Source organism: Chiroxiphia lanceolata, chromosome 16 (genome assembly GCF_009829145.1).
Source record: "Chiroxiphia lanceolata isolate bChiLan1 chromosome 16, bChiLan1.pri, whole genome shotgun sequence".
Classification (NCBI taxonomy): domain Eukaryota; kingdom Metazoa; phylum Chordata; class Aves; order Passeriformes; family Pipridae; genus Chiroxiphia; species Chiroxiphia lanceolata.
In genome coordinates, this window is record NC_045652.1 from 12397355 (window position 1) to 12414717 (window position 17363).

Genomic DNA, 17363 nt, shown 5'->3' on the forward strand with positions numbered 1-17363 from the left:
TACTGGATTTTTTTTTTTTCAATTATTATTTTTTTAACTGCCCTATCTGCAGCATGAAGTTTGGTGAAGCCAGACAAAATAGTACAATTTGTTTAAAAACTGACTGGTGGAGGAGAAAGGGAGGAAAGTTAAAATGTAAACATATATTCCTGCTTCCTGAAATAGTCCTCTGAAACTCTTTTTATATGCTAGATTATTTCGACCACGGCATTCTCAAGGGGCAAAGGCCATGAAATTAAGGAATTTTTAATCTCTGTATTTTGTACTATGTCAATGCCATCTTAACATTAGCTCCAAACAAGTCACTATGAAAATAACTAATTGAATTCAACATCCCTGTCCCTTCAGGCAACATTGGGAGCACATAGGAAATCTCTACACAGAAATATTATAACTAATCTGGCATCACTTCCTTTGCCATTGATAGCCTCATTTCGGGCAGGGTTCCCAAGCAGTATTCATTTCATGAAAATAAATGCACAACAGATCATATGCAGATTACTTTAAAATACCCACAGAAACTCAGTAATAAGACATGTTCTGCAAGGCCAGAATTTATCAACTTCTCACTCAGCCAGTTATTCAAAGTGACTCTTGGTCAGATCATAAGGGGCAGTGAAACATCCCAGTGTTCAGTTCCCTGAAATACTGGCTCATTTCAAACTTTTCCTTCTGAAAAGCAGTTCCTCTGAATTCTGCTCTGAACTAAAAAGACTTGAAAGGGGACCCTGTGTTCCAAACTGGTTTTTTTCCTTTCCTTGTCCCAAGGCCTTTTTGACATAATATTAATTTAGCCCTTCCTGATCATTCTGTCTCTGGCTGCTAAATTTAGAGTGCACAATTTAAGGCAGACCTGTCCGTCTCAGCTTGTTTCAGATGATGAATTAAACCACACACAGGAAGGAAATGCTATGCTTCAAGGAAGCATAAAATACACATCTAACAATTCCCATAATGCAGATCCAACAGGATTCTCACAAATACCACAAAACACCCAGAAAAAGAGATATTTTAATTGCCACAAACTGCAGCTGAATCTGCAAGGTGAAAGAACAGTGATCTTTCACTGTTGGGAACCCACCCTCTGCTCAGGAGCTGTAAATTGTTCAGCAGCAGGGCTGAGAAACACGGAGGAAATCCAGAAGGACACATGGGAATCCTCCCAGCCTTTAAGCTCTGAGATCTCAAATACACAAATACAATGGACTTAAAGCACTGACAGGTAATTTCACCCAAAGCTGGCCTTTATATAAGGCACCATTCCATTAGGGCTGCCAGAGACACATAGAGACAGAATGCAAACTTGCAACCAAAACCTTTGTTTTTCAAACATCAAGACCTCATTTTTTCCAGCTTTCCTGGGATGTCAATCATCTCTTGATTGTAAAAAGTTTGAATGTTACTATTTCAGATGTTTTATAAAAGCAAGAGGCCCAAGGGAAGAGCAAGGTTACGAGCACAAGCCGGATAAAATAACCAGGAGACAAGCATTTGAAAATGTTGGAGATGTTACATCAGCCAAGTTTTTAGAACCCAAAACCTCACCAGAAAACAGAGATACAGGAAGCACTTTCCTTAGTGAGCCCTACTGGACACAAGCAGCAGGTTTAACATCCTGCCTCCAGAACACACACAGCCTTTGGAAGTGAGCACAGGGACACGGCTCCAGGTTCCACACCCTGGTTCTGTCCAAGGGTTAAAATTTGTATGAATTGTAGAATTTTTTGCAACAACAAACAAACAACTCCCCCTTCCCAAACCAGCAGGCTCCTTCAGCACTTATTTCTAAACCTGCACTTCTTTTCAGCCTCACTGGTAGCAGGGCATGGATTTACTACAGCCAAAAGCTGTTCTGTTCTCTGTGACAGCTGACGAATTAAGTATTATTTTCCAAGGAGGTGAGCAAGTCTGGGCTTGTTCAGAATTCCCTCCGAGGATGCTGAAGTAACCTAAATTGCCCCAAAAAGCTGATGCCCATTACACCATAATTCTGTTCTACATCCTGTCTGGGCACTGAAATTTATTGACACAAGACAAACATTAATTTTTCATTCAATCACCAGCTCCAAGGCAGAGACCAACCACTTCTCCATATTTAAGCTGTACAGAATTTTAACTATCAAATCTCTCCAGTGTTATTTAACTTCCTCCTTAACAACAGACTGAGCTCCTGGCTCTTATCCAGCAACTCCAGGGCTTATCCAAGTCGTGGCTATCTGTACCCTACCAACACACCAACTACAAAAAAGTACCATATGGTTCTAAACTTCTAAAAATTACCTCTTCTTTATACTGCCTAGTTGTACAGTAGAGGTATCAGATGTTGAAGTCTGAAAAGATTTTCAAAATTCACTATTTGTCAGCTCAGTACAAATGGACAATGGAAGAATTGGTTTGTACATGTGAAGATGGGTTTTTATAAACTCATTCTACCTGACATGGCCAATCAGTGTGATTTACAGCACATGGATTAAAAAAACAGGTGATAAATATGTATTTGATTTTCCCCACGAAGTTTAGGCTAATCTGAGCTCCCACATCAGTGCTAAGATTTGTGGATCCTCGTGACTGGAATTCTATCCACAGCTAAGAAACACTCCTAAGAGGAGCAGAGTTCTTGTGCTGAAGGGTGACTCTTTAAGATGTGTTAGCTTTTTCCAGCAATCAAGCACAGCAATTCTTTCTCAAAGTGCTGCAAGGGAAAAATGAAGTTACATTTTTTCCTGAAATGCTACGTGTTTCTACATCAACAGGATGTAGATGAGATAAATTACTTTTGGTGCTATGTTAACAATTTTGTCCATTTGTCTCAAATATGCACAACAGCAGCAGTGCTTCCAGCAGGAAAGGGACTTTCTGTTAACAGACTAAGGCAGGCTCATCCTTCACTCTAAGCTTCAAGAAACATTAACAAAAAAATCCCTATTATTTTGATTTTACTCCTACTTACTGTCTTCATCACTGCTGTTCCTGCTTCCCAGATTCACAATGACTGGAAGAAAAACAGGTGCAAACAGCAGAGAAAACAGTACCGGCCACAAAGAAAACACAAAGATGCAGAGTGAACACTAACATGCGAAATTTTAGCTTCGAAAACATAAATCTAGAAAAATCCTTAACCAAACTTGCACATTAACCACTGACTTGCAGCTAAGAAGAGCGAAGGAGCAGATGCAACAGGATATGTACCAAATTCACGTGGAAGAATGTGTTTAGACAATGAAGAGAGTTTGACTGCTGTGTCCAACATCAGCAGCGAGCCCGGCTCACACACACTCATCCTGGCACGACTGGGCGACAGACCTACTCATAAGCATCCCATGAAAGGATTCCTTCCTGTTTCCCTGCCAACTGTCTGAGGGAATACATTGTCTGAGGCTGCTGCCAGAGCCCTTTCATCTCACACACCGGAGGTTCTCCGTGAAGCTGAACGAGCACACGCCAGCCCAGCTCCTCACTCCCGGCACAGCCGGCTCCACTGCTGCCACGGCTCCAACAAAGTCCTGAGCTGAAAAAGGAAGGATGGGTCCAAGATTCTGGCCAATCACTAGTAAATTACCCCATTTATTCTCAGTGGGCAGCTGCCATGCAAAAATGGGCATTTTCAACTAACACGTCAGAATTTAGAAGCGACGGGATGTTTTTACATCACCGGGAATGATGTGCAATCCCGTTAGTCTGTGTCCCAGTCCTGTGCTTTGTTCCCAGCAGAGCAGTATGAAAACCTGAAACTTGCTCTGTTTACAGAAGACATCTGCAGAACTAGAATAGACACTGACAATAAAAAAGTACCTTCTGAATTAATCCAGTCAGCAGTACTGACTATCTGATCAAGACGAAATCACAAGTTTACCAGCGAGTTTCCCTTCCAAATCTTATCAGATTGAGGGATGGGAAATAAGTATCTTAGATCTTGTGGGCTGAAAAGGCAGCTAACACCAGCCATCAGAGAATGTTGAGCTTGGACTTTTCCATGGCAGGTGGCCAGCTGGAAAACTAAGCAACTTGGATGCACTTACAAAAGGCATAACCTTGAATATCTCGCAGAACGATGCTTCCTGCTCCACTTACACACCAAAGATCTGCTGCAGTGCCCTAATGCTCCACTTTCTGTGGAAATATCAGCTCAGACATGTTTTACTGAAATTTGTCCATGTCTGGTGTTGAAAGGTGACTATGAGGATTGGAAGGTGTCATTTATCCCTTATAATGCTTTAAAAATTTGTTTTGAACAAGATTTTCTCCTTTTGTCTGTATGTATTCAACCAAGAGGTTTTTAGATGCAATGCAGATGAAAATTACAGTACTGAAAGATTCAGAAAGCTGCTCAGTATGTGAAAATTAGGTTTTAGGTGGAACTCAACTGACCTAAAATGCAAGCTAAGTCTTAGTTGCACTCAGGTGTGCTATTTAACAGTTTGATTGCTATAAAATCAAGTGTGTAGAGAACAGAGTGCAGAAAAAAAATTAAATTCCACCTTGCTGACATTACTCTGAATTTGTTCCCCATGCCCATTACCTCAGCACTTGGCAGGCTCAACCACAGAGAACAGAAGGCTTGCAAGTCTGAAGGACTCCTCAAGCCAGTTTCCACATCTGATTTTCAAAATTCATTTGGCCCAGAAACAAAAAACTCCTTTTTCCAATAATAGTTTGGTATTTGTTAATTCTAAGAGACTGACCAACTCTGAAGTTTATCAGCTGTTACTGTATTTGCTCCCCCAGGGACTTTCAACTCAGTGGAAATTCAGAACATGCACTACCTTGCTCTCAGCACGATGTTACTCAACATCTTGTGTTCACTCACATCAAGACTTGTACTGGCTTCTACCAACTCTGACCTTTACACACACCTGTAAATCCCCCAGATCATGAGTGATCAAGTTGTCTCATGTTTCCCTCTGGAAGTGACTGCCCTCCCCACAACCTCATCTCTCCTGCTCCAGTGCCAGTGCCAGCCCTGTGTGTCAGGTTCAGCAGATGAATGAACCTCAAAGGAACTCTGGTGACCTGAAATAAACCTCAGTTTCCATTCACAATCAGGTTAAGTGTTCACAGTGATCAGACTTATGGTCATTATCTCAAAACTTGTTTTATTTATTCATATCTAATCACATCATAGCAACTATTTTAAATATTCTCTCCTCTTTTAAAGATTGTTTTGGCATGAGGAGGGGAAGTTCTTCCAAATTTGCACTTAAACCTTAGCACTACTGATACTTCAGTGTGAAGGTTTCAAGCACACTGAACTGCTTTTTATTTATTTTCAGAATTTGTTCTCTTTCAGATCTGAAAAGAACTCTAAAGATGAAATAAGTGATTTGAAATAAGTGACAGGTTCCATCCTTAAGGCCTCATCCACACACAGAAATTAATCAAGCCCCAGTGGAAAATGAAGTGGGTTTAACAAACTTTTCCAAGCTGTTGAGCAGACTAGCCTATTAAAAAAAATCCTAATTAAAGCCTCAGTCACATCCTACTGAACTGCAGAGAGGGCAACAGTCCAGCCACGTGCATGGCCAGCTGAACTCCCTGCAACCAGGAATGCATGTGCTGGAACAGGGGAAAGAAGACAGAAAAAGAGGATAGAGTAGGTGGCTCTTTTGTCTCCTGCCCACATCTGACATCATTACTGATTCAGTGCTGTGCTCTGACCAGACTGAAACTACATGGATCAAAGTCTTCAATTCAGAGATGGAATTAAATGGGAAAGAGTTCCATCCATAAATCACTGCTTTTTCAGTTTGAGATTTTACTGAGTTTTCCAAAGTAGAATTAAGTGAATATCAAGGAAAGCAAGTCAAATTAAGAGGCTTTGGGGGTGGGGTGGAGAGAAGACCTTCTAAGGACAAACACCAGCAGTTTGTTCAGGAGTAAAGCCAAGTGAAGCACAAGTCTGCCACAGTCTGACTGCAGGAATCTGTGTTGTATACAGAGGAGACATTTGAAAGGTGTCAATAAATTACTTCTCAGAGCAACATGTTTTCCACTTTCTCAAACAGAAAATCTTGCATGATGTTTCCAAGAAGTTTTCCTGCCCTCCCCCAAATACTAAGTCAATAATAGAGCAAAACAGGTTTACTCCACAGAGCTGCTTTAGGTATAGCTGCAAAATGACGAGAAGGTGGAGACCATGCTGCCTTCTGCTTTTGGGACAGAAGCCTTCCAAGCTAGTGCAGGTCCAGAGAAAGGAGAAAGTGAAGTACTGATCATCTTCTTTGAGAAGAGACCTCAACGCCTCTGCTCCTTCCATCAGTGTTCAATCATCAGTTTGTGGAAGTATGGAGCAGGGAGATATTTTCTGCAACAGGATCATGTTTAGATGCATCTTAAGTCATCCCATCTATGAAACCCTCTGTTGCACAGCTATCATTGCACATAAACTCAGAAGTCAAAAGCCAAACACTGTGTTTCCTCCCTCCCTCTGCTCACCATGTCCTCCTCCACATTCAGTACCTGTGAAACAGAGCCTGGATTCGAACAGTCTGAACATTTCAGATACTCAAAAAACTTGGAACACCAAAATTTAAAAAACTGATTTTTGAGGTACAGGCATCTTATTTTAGCACCAGGAAAGATTTATAGAGGAAAGGAGCCATTGTTTGGAAGAGGGATCAGTGAGACAAAGACAGCATTCCTTGGCATGTGCCAGGTTAAGGCGACTTGTGATCACTTGTGATGCCACTTGCTCGTTCCTTCACCAACACCACAGCACATCCCTGCCTCAGCTGTGCTTACCTCAGTTGCAGGGCTGCACTCTGCCTCACATGAGCTTCCCAATTTACAGCAGGGTTTCCAAGAAAACCAGTTGTGCCAACATAAAGAGGAGCACAATGCAAAGCAGAACTCCCCAAACCACCATTTCCTACTGCTCACCGTGATTACTCTGTCCCAGAGCTACAGCCCAAGGGGAGCTGTAAAACACTCCATGTTCAGGGCAAAGCAGGCTTGTCTGGGAGACAGCAGGAGCAGGGGAAGAAATAGAAGAAAAGTAGGTTAAAGCCAATTACAATCTTTTCAAGAAGTCATTGCAAAAAGATCAGGAGAGTCAGCAAGAATAAAACATCACCAAGAACAAGTTACTGCTGCCTAACTATCCCACCTGCATCTTTCTTTTCAGCTTTCTGCCATGTCTTTTAAAGAACATGGGCTCATTGAACAGAATGCACTGTCACAGTGACAAGAATTACTTCAAATCTCTGTTAAATATAAAAATACAGAAGATATGCCAATAAGACTTCCTCATAAAAACAGACCTAGTTTTGTTCATTTGTTCTTGTTACTTGTTCTTGATCCTACGTAGCTTCCTGTAAACTAGGATATTCAGGAAAGCCTGAAAGCATTCATTACCCATTATCCTATTAAATTCAGTGGCCCCTTTGAAAAATCCAAGCCTTAACCTCTTACTGCTTTTTCTCAAGGGAACCTTTTAGAGAATTTTTAAAGACACTGAAATCACCCTTGCTCGCTGTCCCAATTCTAGGTGGAGAGAGCACAAGGTTTGGCACCAATAAAAAGCTGAACTGGTACCAAAAGAAAGCTGAATTACTACAAAGAACATATAAATGAGGTGCAAAAGGCTGACTTGTAAAACTGGAACTTTCTGAAGTGCATTGTCAGCACTGCTGTTCTGAGCACAGAGCGAGCCACGTCAGGGACACAGACTGAACAAAACCAGTCACCTCTTCTCGTGCAGAGCCTTTTTTTTGGCCTAATTTCCTGAAATCAGCCACAGGGTCAGAAAACTGCTAATACAGCACACAGCAAGCATCAGGAGCTCCCTCTTTTATTTCACACATCTAAGCCAGTCCTTGCTGGATCTTCAAGTAGTGGATATAGGTTTCATGCACCAAAAACTTTGAACACCCATATCATGGGAACACAAACATTAAAGTCTCCTTTTCAGCTGTATCTTTGAGACTGAAGGGTTGAAACCAGTCTGACCAGTGGAGCCCTTCCACTAGAAACCATGTTCTTTGATTGTTTTTCAACAGATAAATATTAATATATGCGTCTCTGCATAATTCAGGTATTTTTAATCCAACTAAAAAGTTGTCCTTGTGCTACCATGGCTTTAATGTACACATATGCTCATTACCTAATATATGAGCTCTCCTGCTTCCACCAAATTTCAGTAGGAACTCTTCATTAGACTTCCCAAGTCACACAAAGGGTGCACCTTTAAATGAGCCTAACTTTTCAGGCTTCTGGAATATATTTTCAATACTGGGAATCTCTAGGGAGATACCGGTTGCCAACTTTAAGGTCTCTTGAATTATTGAGATCCATTAGGAACTTTCTGAATACGAAATTAAATAGCATAATCAAAAGCTACAGGCTGCTCACTGGGCTGGATTTGCCTCTGCCCAGACCTTTCCTGCACACTAGAAAGGGATAAAGAGATTACTCCAGTGGTTTGTAGCTGCAGTTGGGTACTGGCTCAGACAGCCTGAACTGAAAGTTTCCTTCCTTGTTTCTCACAGCATGTGCCAGCATTTCTTGATGGGAATGCAAAGATTAATTACAGCTGTACTTGCTCTGAACAAATCCTCATATTCAATACAGTCCTGCAAGATTTAGAGTAGCACTAATTAGGGCTTAGAACAACAATTCTGCAAAGACAGACACACCGAGTATTTTTTCTAATTATTTTAAGCATAATAAAATTAAAGCTCCTTTCCAGAAGCAGGGTGGTATTTATTCTCAAGAGCTGGGAGCCAAAAGAACTTTTCCAGTCTAAGAACATTAGATTTAGTGTTTCAGTGCTATTGCTGAAGGTTAAGACATCAAACTATAACTGCTTCCACACACATACAGAGAGATAGGGATGAGCACAAAATCTTTTGGGACACACAGACAGTTCTCTAATGAGCTCAATTACCAAGAGGCAAAGACAAAAAAAATTTTGTACTTGGCAAAATACACAGCAGTAAATCTTTAAACCAGAAAAATGGCAATCATTAGGCAAGATGCAAACTCTTCTAATGAATTTTCAACATGGGAGCTGTAAATATGAAGTTGTTTCTCTCATTCAGCTTAACCACACCAAAAATACAGTCACGATGTATTGGCATCCAAGGGCCAAAAGCAAAAAACCCCTACAGGAAGCCCTACCCAGTACCATAAAAATACCAGGCTTTTTAATCTACCTCCAAGATTAAGGAAGTTAAAAGGTAGGGCCACACAAAGTCTGAATTTCAGCCTTTTGGTACCCACAGACAGCAGGGTATTAATGAAGTGCATTAACTGTACATCTTATGGACTTCAGCAGTGATTTTACAGAAAGTTTTGATCTTGAAGTAAAATAAAAATTTAAAAAAAAAAAGTAAAGTGCTGGGAATTCACTATACAGAGTACTAGGACAGCCAGTAGCACAGCTCTTTTTACTCAGCATCCATCCCAGTTCCCATATGGTAGGCATATCAATTTCTTGTTATCCACTTATTTATTATGTATGATCTGCTCATTACTTTCCAACTTATCCTCCCAATTCCATGCAGGCTACATTTCATCCAGCTGTTGCACTTTGTCATAATCTAAGGCCAGGAGAAATTCATGGCAGGAATCCTTTTTTTTTTTTTTCCCACAGAGAATTTAACACAGAGGCCTTTAATGCTAAGAATTCAGGTAGGTACAGTAAGAGATTGCTGTTCTCTAACACTTTTCCATTTGCACCATTTTAAAAAAAGTCATAACTCATGACCTTTCTGGTTCTTATTATTTCTCTCCAATAGCAGAAAGTATTTAAGAATGGCTAATAACTGTTTTACCCATCACAGCTTTCTGCTTGAGAGAACAGCTCCTGTCCCTGAGAAAAGATACTGCACGAGTGGATTTTGCTGAAATTCAAAATGATTTGCAGTGTAAAACAATCTACAGCCTTTGATTCTCTGAATGGTTTTGAATCCAGCCGGCTTTAAATGTAGTTCTTCTCACCTCTTGCTCAGTGGCACTTTAAGCAGAACTGAGACTCCCAAGTGCAGAATTCCTTCCTAGGGGTGACAGACAAGGTGACATCTCCAGCTCTGCCTCCTGCTCTCAGCCCAGTCCTCAGTTGGAACCTCTGACTGTCAAGACACGCTGGCACAGCCAAACCCCACACAAACACTGCTCCAGGAGCTCTCTGGTGGCAGCAGGCCCATTAACATATCTCATTTAAGCATTTATTTTTAGAATACTGCAAATATATAAGGAGATTGAGGATATAACTCCTGTAGATGCAAACTGACAGACTCTAGAGCATTAGCCAACACCCACAGAATTGTGTGTAAAGGTTTTTAATAAAACCCAAACTATAACTCACTGACTCTCGCCTCCTTTAACAAAATGCCACTTTTGTTAGAGAGTTCTTACTTAAGACCCTGATCTGAAAAAATTTTCCTATTTGGTCATAGAGACAGGATTAGAAGCCAGGGACTCCAGCTGCTAATCCTTCCTGCTGCAGACCTGCCACGATGCTTTGCCGTGTTATACTTAAACAAGCAATTAACTTCTGCTGCTGTAGGAAGATGAGTCAGACTCCATAACTTGACCATAAACTTACGAGGTCTTGGGATCAGAGAACAGAACTAGAACTAAGAATTTAAATCTGGGTCTCTGGCACTTAATTGCCACACTACTTGCCTAAAACTCTGCTTAGATATTTAACTAAGGAGAAACATCTCCATAACTCTCCCTGGTGTATGAGTCCAGAGCCGGGTATTTTTCATGCTGCATTGATAAAATCTGCAAGATAGTGACCTTTTAAATTAATCTTACATTCTATGTCAGATTAAGCCACTGTTTCAAAATATTAACATAAGAAAATCAGATTATATAGGGCTGTTACTATTATTTTTATAACAAGCAAGTGGCAAAATTAAGGGAAGGCTTAGGTTATATATATACATATAATACAGCATTATCATTCCTTACATGTCATAGCTATAATTCAGACAAGCCTATTTCCCACCCACTTGTTCACAATTTGCTTTAAAAAAACCCAAACCTTTTAATATTCTTAGATACAGATTTATACTTGACTTTCAGCACTAATGGTGCAATGCAATTATAAAGCATCAAGGCAACAGCAAATGTGAGTTTCTGCTTTGTAGCACTACTGTCAATCCCTTGGTTTTTAAAGAATTTTGTGGGTTGGAGTGGTATGGTCCATCCAGATCTAGAAAATTAAAAAACCCACATAACTTCCCCAGCAATAATTTAGTTTCACAGGAGCTCTGCACACTAGGAATGCCCATGCAAAGCTCAAAAGCAATTTGGCAAAGAGTTGCTGCCTACTCCCAATTACATGCATTAAATGGTAACAAGATTTCCCAGGCTGGTGCTTTGAGCAGCGTGGTTATTCCCTTTGTACAACTCTCCAGCATTGGTCAAGCCCCACTGGATTTCACTCATGAAATATGAGAGTTTCATGGCTCTGGAAAAAAAAAAATCATCCTTGCAGAATAAGCAACATTCACAGTCTCTTGTGTAAGCTCATGTTCAAACAGTAGTTTGCAAAAAGAAGAGCTCATGTTTGTGTTGCAGCCAATGGGATAAGCTGGGCTTGATTTGACACTCGGTATTTCCTCAGGAGAAAGTGCATTAGCAGCGTGTTACATCAATGCACAAGCACTCCTGCATTTCAGGGCTGTGCCATATGTGCTCAAAGAGTAAACTGCTTAGGAACATGCTTTTAAGGCCACCTCTACTCTGCCACTGCACCTTAAAAAGACAAATTATCAGTTGGAAACTTTACACTTCAGGATTCAAGAAATCTGTTAAAGTGCACTGAGTAATTCTGACAAAACGCAGCCCAATCCTGGAGATTTCTTTGAACGTGCCACTTCAAAAGTCACCTACTTCTGCTGCCCCACCTCTCAATTCACTTGGCTTCTAGAGGCAGTCAAATGTTGCCACAAAACCTCCCTGAGCCTCAGCAGCTGCTGTACAGCCCAGTTCCTGATCACATCGCTGCTGTACCCAGCACTTCCACACCAAAACAAAGACATTTCAGCCACAGTTTGTCCACTCTGAATCAAGAATTAGTGCAAAAGACTAGTGCCTCACCTCCATGCTGCCCAAAACACACAGCTGGCTGCCTGTGAGGTTTTGAAGCCATCAGCTCCTTGTAGAGGGAGAAGGCAGCAAAAAGCTCTACTAACCCCAGGCTGTTCCCTGTGCAGCATTTCCAGCACACTGTCTGTTCTGGCAGGCACAATTTAACCACTTCCATTTAGTTCAAGTGTCTGCTTAAAAAAAAAAACAAACCAAAAAACATGGTAATTTATAGGGGGAGTGACCCATATCCTATGACAAACACCCTCCAACTTCCCCCCAGCTCAAAACACCCAGAGAATGGTGAATCAACAGGAAAAAAAAAAGGGTCTTTAAAACATTTTCCAGAGTCTTCCCACATCCATGGCTTCAGAGGCTCTTAGTATCTGAAGTATTAATGGAAATGTTCCATACAATTCCCTGTGCACAGATCTAAAAATAGGTATGGACACAGTAGTAAGTTTTTGTCTATATTTGCAAGACTCTTACTTCCCTCTCAGGAACCACGACTTCCCATTAACACTGACATGTATTATTTAAAAAAAGGAGCTATTAAAACACCAGAAATTCTTTCAACAATGCAGTGAACATCAGTAATAATAATAATAATAATACATCAACAGCAACCATTAAATATCAATTGATACTCTGGTGATGGATCACAATTTTTCTTTAAGAATTGCTGAAGCCAGTTGATGGCCTTTGCAGATCTGCTCATCATCAGCTGAAGCTCTCCAGCAGAGCCAGCACACAAAATACATCTGTTCTTACTGTGACAAAAATACCCTTTGCATGCCAAGCCCTGTTTGTCCCATCTTTACCCACAATGACATCAAGCATGCCAAGCTGCAAGAAGTCAAAAAAGTATCTAACCTTGCTTCAGATTTTTTGTTCTGGACACATTAAAGCTGAAGTGAATGAATCTCACATTCTCCCACTAAAGACCTGGGAGGATGAAAAAGACCCAAAAAACCAAAACACCCAACAAAAGAGAAACCACCTGACCAAAGCAATTCCTACCTTGGTCTTGCTGTCCATGGTTTGTGACTTAAACAGAAACATCATTTATGGGTGAAAAAAGATTGCAACTGAGCTCCTAAATACTTGTTACTGGGCTCAAACTGAAGACACTTCCACCTTCCAGCTAAATCCTCCTGGAAATCCCAAGGCCCTTTCTCCAGAAACCATTCCAAGTGGGATTTGTCTCCCTCTGGTGGCAATGGAGGATTTACAGCCAGTTGCCCAAACTACCAGAGGCAAAGAACAAATGTTACAGGACGTTTGGAGACACGTGATCAGTGTATTCCTTTCCACCATACAGACAGAAAATGGGGTGGGATAATGAGGGGAAAGGAGAAGGGGGAAGAATCACATCCTGATTACAAAGGAATTCCTATTCTAGTGGTTAAAAACGAGGACACAGACGTGACAATGTAACCAAACATACAATGAGGCTTTTGTCCCCAAACTACTTGGCTTGTGTACAAGGAACAGAGGAACTTGGGTCGGTGGGGACTGGCTGGGGCAGGGGAAGAGGGAGAGGCTGATGTTTGTGAAAAGAAAGAGAAATTGGTTAGTCTGCTTTAAGAAACGCTGTAGAGAAAAAAAAAAAAGAAAAAAGCAGCCTGCTATTGTAGAATCCACCCACTCACTTCTGAAATGCTCAAAGACCCAGACAGGGATTTACAACCAGCACTTCTAGCACTGAGTGTGAAGCAGAAAACACTCAAATGCCCAGAGGCAGTTTGTGTGGTGCCAGAGAAGCAGCTTTTAGATTGCACAGGGTTATGGTCAGAGCCATTTTCTTTCAACAAGTTTGTTACTGCTGAGTCAGTCACTGAGCTTGGCATTACAGACCATAGGAAGGCACCTGCACACTGTGATTTTCAGCTCTAGTTAACCAACCAACACCAACCAACATGTTTTACTTTTTATTTTTAACAGTCACACAACTTCCTGGAGAAACAAGAGCATTCAAAAACAGGCCAATAACCTTACAGCTTAAAAAGCCAAAAAAATAACAATAATAATAATAATAAAAAAAGAGCTGGTGTTCAGTTGACTGCAAGACCAGGGTAAAGGAAATGCAAGTGCTGAGTGAGGTTGTTTTTTCAAACAGTGTCGAGACACATTCAGAAAGATCACAGTAATGTAAAGCCTAAAAATTTTGGTGATGATTTAAAAACTATTTTAAAGACAATAAATTCAGTTTAAACCAAGCACATTCCATTTAATACTTCACTTATACTATGGAAGAAAGAGAGTGCTGATGCAGAGGTTTTCTTCAGTCTTAGTTAAAATCAGTTCAGAAAAGATTTATTTTTTCAGAGTCCACTATATCTGGCTTCTATTTATTTACATGAGTCTATATCCAGCAAGGGTTTAAACTAAATGAAGGTATGGGTTTATACATATCATATGCAGTTACAAATTAGGAATCTCCTTAAACCACCTCTTTCTTTAAAAAGTTATGCAGCTTTAAACTTTTTTTCTTTTTAAAGGAATTGGACTGTTGCTGATTCCCATGTATTCAGGGAATCAGACTCCTGCTGAAGCCAGTAGCAGGGCATGGAAACTTGTTCAAGTGATTAATTTGTTTAGTGATCAATCCAAAAGCAGCATTTGTATCCTTGAGACCAATCTACTCCATTTAAAAAACTTTTATGCAGCAAGCGCTTTTTTTTTAAGTTACAGCTGAGTTACTTTCTAATCCCCTGGTGTTGCAGCCTGCACAATAAAATAACAGCACCCAGGATTTTCAAGATGCTGACACTGGGACTGAGTTACACACTGTTTCTATACTACTCACAAGGGAACAGGGCTGGTGCCTGCAGCAGTTCCAGCTGCCCCAGTAACATCACACAGGTTATGTGAATGCCACCCAAAAAGATGCACCAAAGAACTAAACCATGATATTGAAGATGACAGAATATTAAATGATCACTTCCATGTCTGCTTTATTTTTCGGGGGCTTTTTTTATTTTTTGGCATTTCCTGTTTAGCCCTCAAAGCCAGAGAATGCAGAGGTAGAGGCCTACCACTCTTGGAACACTCCTTATCCACCAACTGGGCTCTTTTTTCCAGTTTGATGCAATTTTATTGTGGGAATGAATCTCCCACATGATCCCAATCTGAATCTCCCTCTACAAACAAAATCCATGCTTGATCATAGCCTTTCCCAGGAAAAGGAAAAAAACCAAATAACAGTCTTAGCAGGCTGCTGATGCAACTATTGCTTACTATACTGGATTGCCCTGGCAGTTGTATCATGATAATTTCAAGTTCCCCGTGGCACGAACCATCTTTTTATTCCACATTTGAACAGTGCTTAGAACAGCAAAGTCTGTGTCTGCAGATGCAAGGAATAATGGAACAATTAATCCATCCTCTCTCCCCCTCTGCACATCCTTCCCCCCGCCCCCCGTGCTGTAACATGGAAATTGTTTCATTTTTAGCCTAAGGAAGTGAGGTTTATACAATCATCCTGTGACAGCTTTACCTCAGCATTTCATTTATTCTTGAGCCATTTGGCAGTCGCACGAGGCTTCAGAGACAGATTTCAAAGACGTGCAACAAGACTCAAACAGGCACCTTATTAGTGGAGACAGATGAGCACCTCAGGGCTGCAGCACGAGTTTAACTATACTGTTAGACACCAGAGAACCCACAGAGAGGAGCAGCACGAGGAGACAATCAGAATTTCACTAGTGAGTTTCTCTACTTCTCCTTTACCTGTATTTGTAAAAGAATCTAAGGGAGACTGTGCAAAGCCATGTTTCTATCCTTTAATTCCTCTAATGAAACATACATAACACATCCAGGCATGAAGAATTTCACCTTGCACTGTTTGTTTTTTTGGTTTTTTTTTCCCCAAGAAAACCTGAATATAGTTTGGGGATAGAACACCCCAAAGAATGAATTCTACCTGCAGACTGAAGCTTAAATAATACACTAAAATCATAAACTAGATTTATTAGAAGAATTAGGAAAAAATCCTATATAATTTTCCAAGGACTAGTAACCAGTAACTAGTAGCTTGTTTCACTGAACAAGGAAAAATAGAGAGAAAAAAAAAAATCATCTCCATCTGAGATTGGAAAAAGGAGAGGATTATGAACAGCTGACAGAAACATATTCCATACCAGAAGTGCGGCTATTTTGGCACAGGGGCATGAAAACCTCACAAGAAAGCAGGGAAGACAGCACATTTTTAGGCTCACTGTCATCTTTCAGCTGCTTATCCAAGTTTCCCTTGCAGCCGTCAGGATGAAAAGAACCAGCCAAAGAGCTGCAGTGGGATGGGTGCTGCATTCACTTCAAAAGAGCTGCATGCAGGAGGAGTTTGCCAGTATCAATACACTGCAGGCTGGCAGGGCTGAGAAGTTACAAATTAAGTGTGCCTTCATCAGTGACCTACTATGCACAGACCTACTGAGCTGCTAAAATATTTTTAGTTCAACCAATTCCTGCCTTTTTTGGTTCCTCCTGCTCTTCCAGTTTATCCAGTCGTGTGCACTCTTCCACTCCCTCTTACTGCCATGCAGTTTTTCGAGTTTGGCTCCAATTACCACTTGTGTCTGCTGCTGGAGTGCTCAGATTTACAGCACTACTGCAAACAGCTCGGGGGGGGGGGCTGAATGGTGCAGGTAGAGTGCTCTGCCAGCTGAGGAGAGATTTGTCCAGCAGGGAACTCCTCCTGCCCCTGGGAAGATGGGTGTACTCACCAGCTGGTACTCGCTCCGACGGCTGAAGGCTTCCTTGATTCCCGAATCCCTCCAGAGCGCGCCCAGGGCGGGTACATAGAGCTGGAAGGTGGCAGGCTCGATGGGCATTCCAGCTTTGTTTTCAAAGGCCATCAAAAACATTCCGTGCTTCTCGTTCTCCGTGTACTGCCAAGGGATCCCCAGCTTGTCCCGTGCATCCACCAGAACCCTGCAGCCCTAAAGGACGATTCAGATAAGAAAGTCAGTGATAAAAAGACGAAAGTGCAAAAGAAAAAGGACTTGAAGGTACTGGAAGATTATTTTTTTGACACTGTTCTGGTGAGACTGAACTCAGCCGAGAATCATGTTGTTTATTGCAACATCTCCAACAGAAATAAGATAGAGCTTGCTTCTGTAAGCAGCTCAGCCACAAAATATTTCTCCAGGTGGAAGAAGTATTAGCAGCAACAGCTACTGGCAACAAGCAATGCTGCCAACAGATAATGAAAGTAAACATCAAATGAGCAAGAGAAGTGTCTGGGAACTGATGTGTAGTTTTAAAGTAACATCATGCCTGAAACCATATTCTTCCACCTTTTATTTTTTTCTTTGCATTTAGGGTTT

At 41.1% G+C, this 17363-nt stretch overlaps 1 protein-coding gene across 4 annotated transcripts in view; it reads right to left on the reverse strand.

Moving 5' to 3' along the window:
• The window catches only part of GNA12 (G protein subunit alpha 12), a 41889-nt gene that overhangs the window by 12576 nt on the left and 11950 nt on the right, over window positions 1-17363 (reverse strand). For all 4 annotated transcript variants that reach the window (XR_004359881.1, XR_004359880.1, XR_004359879.1 and 1 more), the window contains exon 2: window positions 16761-16976. Coding sequence is in view for 1 of the 4 variants with exons in the window: in XM_032703842.1 (XP_032559733.1) it covers window positions 16761-16976 (216 nt within the window). In the remaining 3 variants the exon portion in view is untranslated. The remainder of the gene's footprint in view (window positions 1-16760; window positions 16977-17363) is intronic.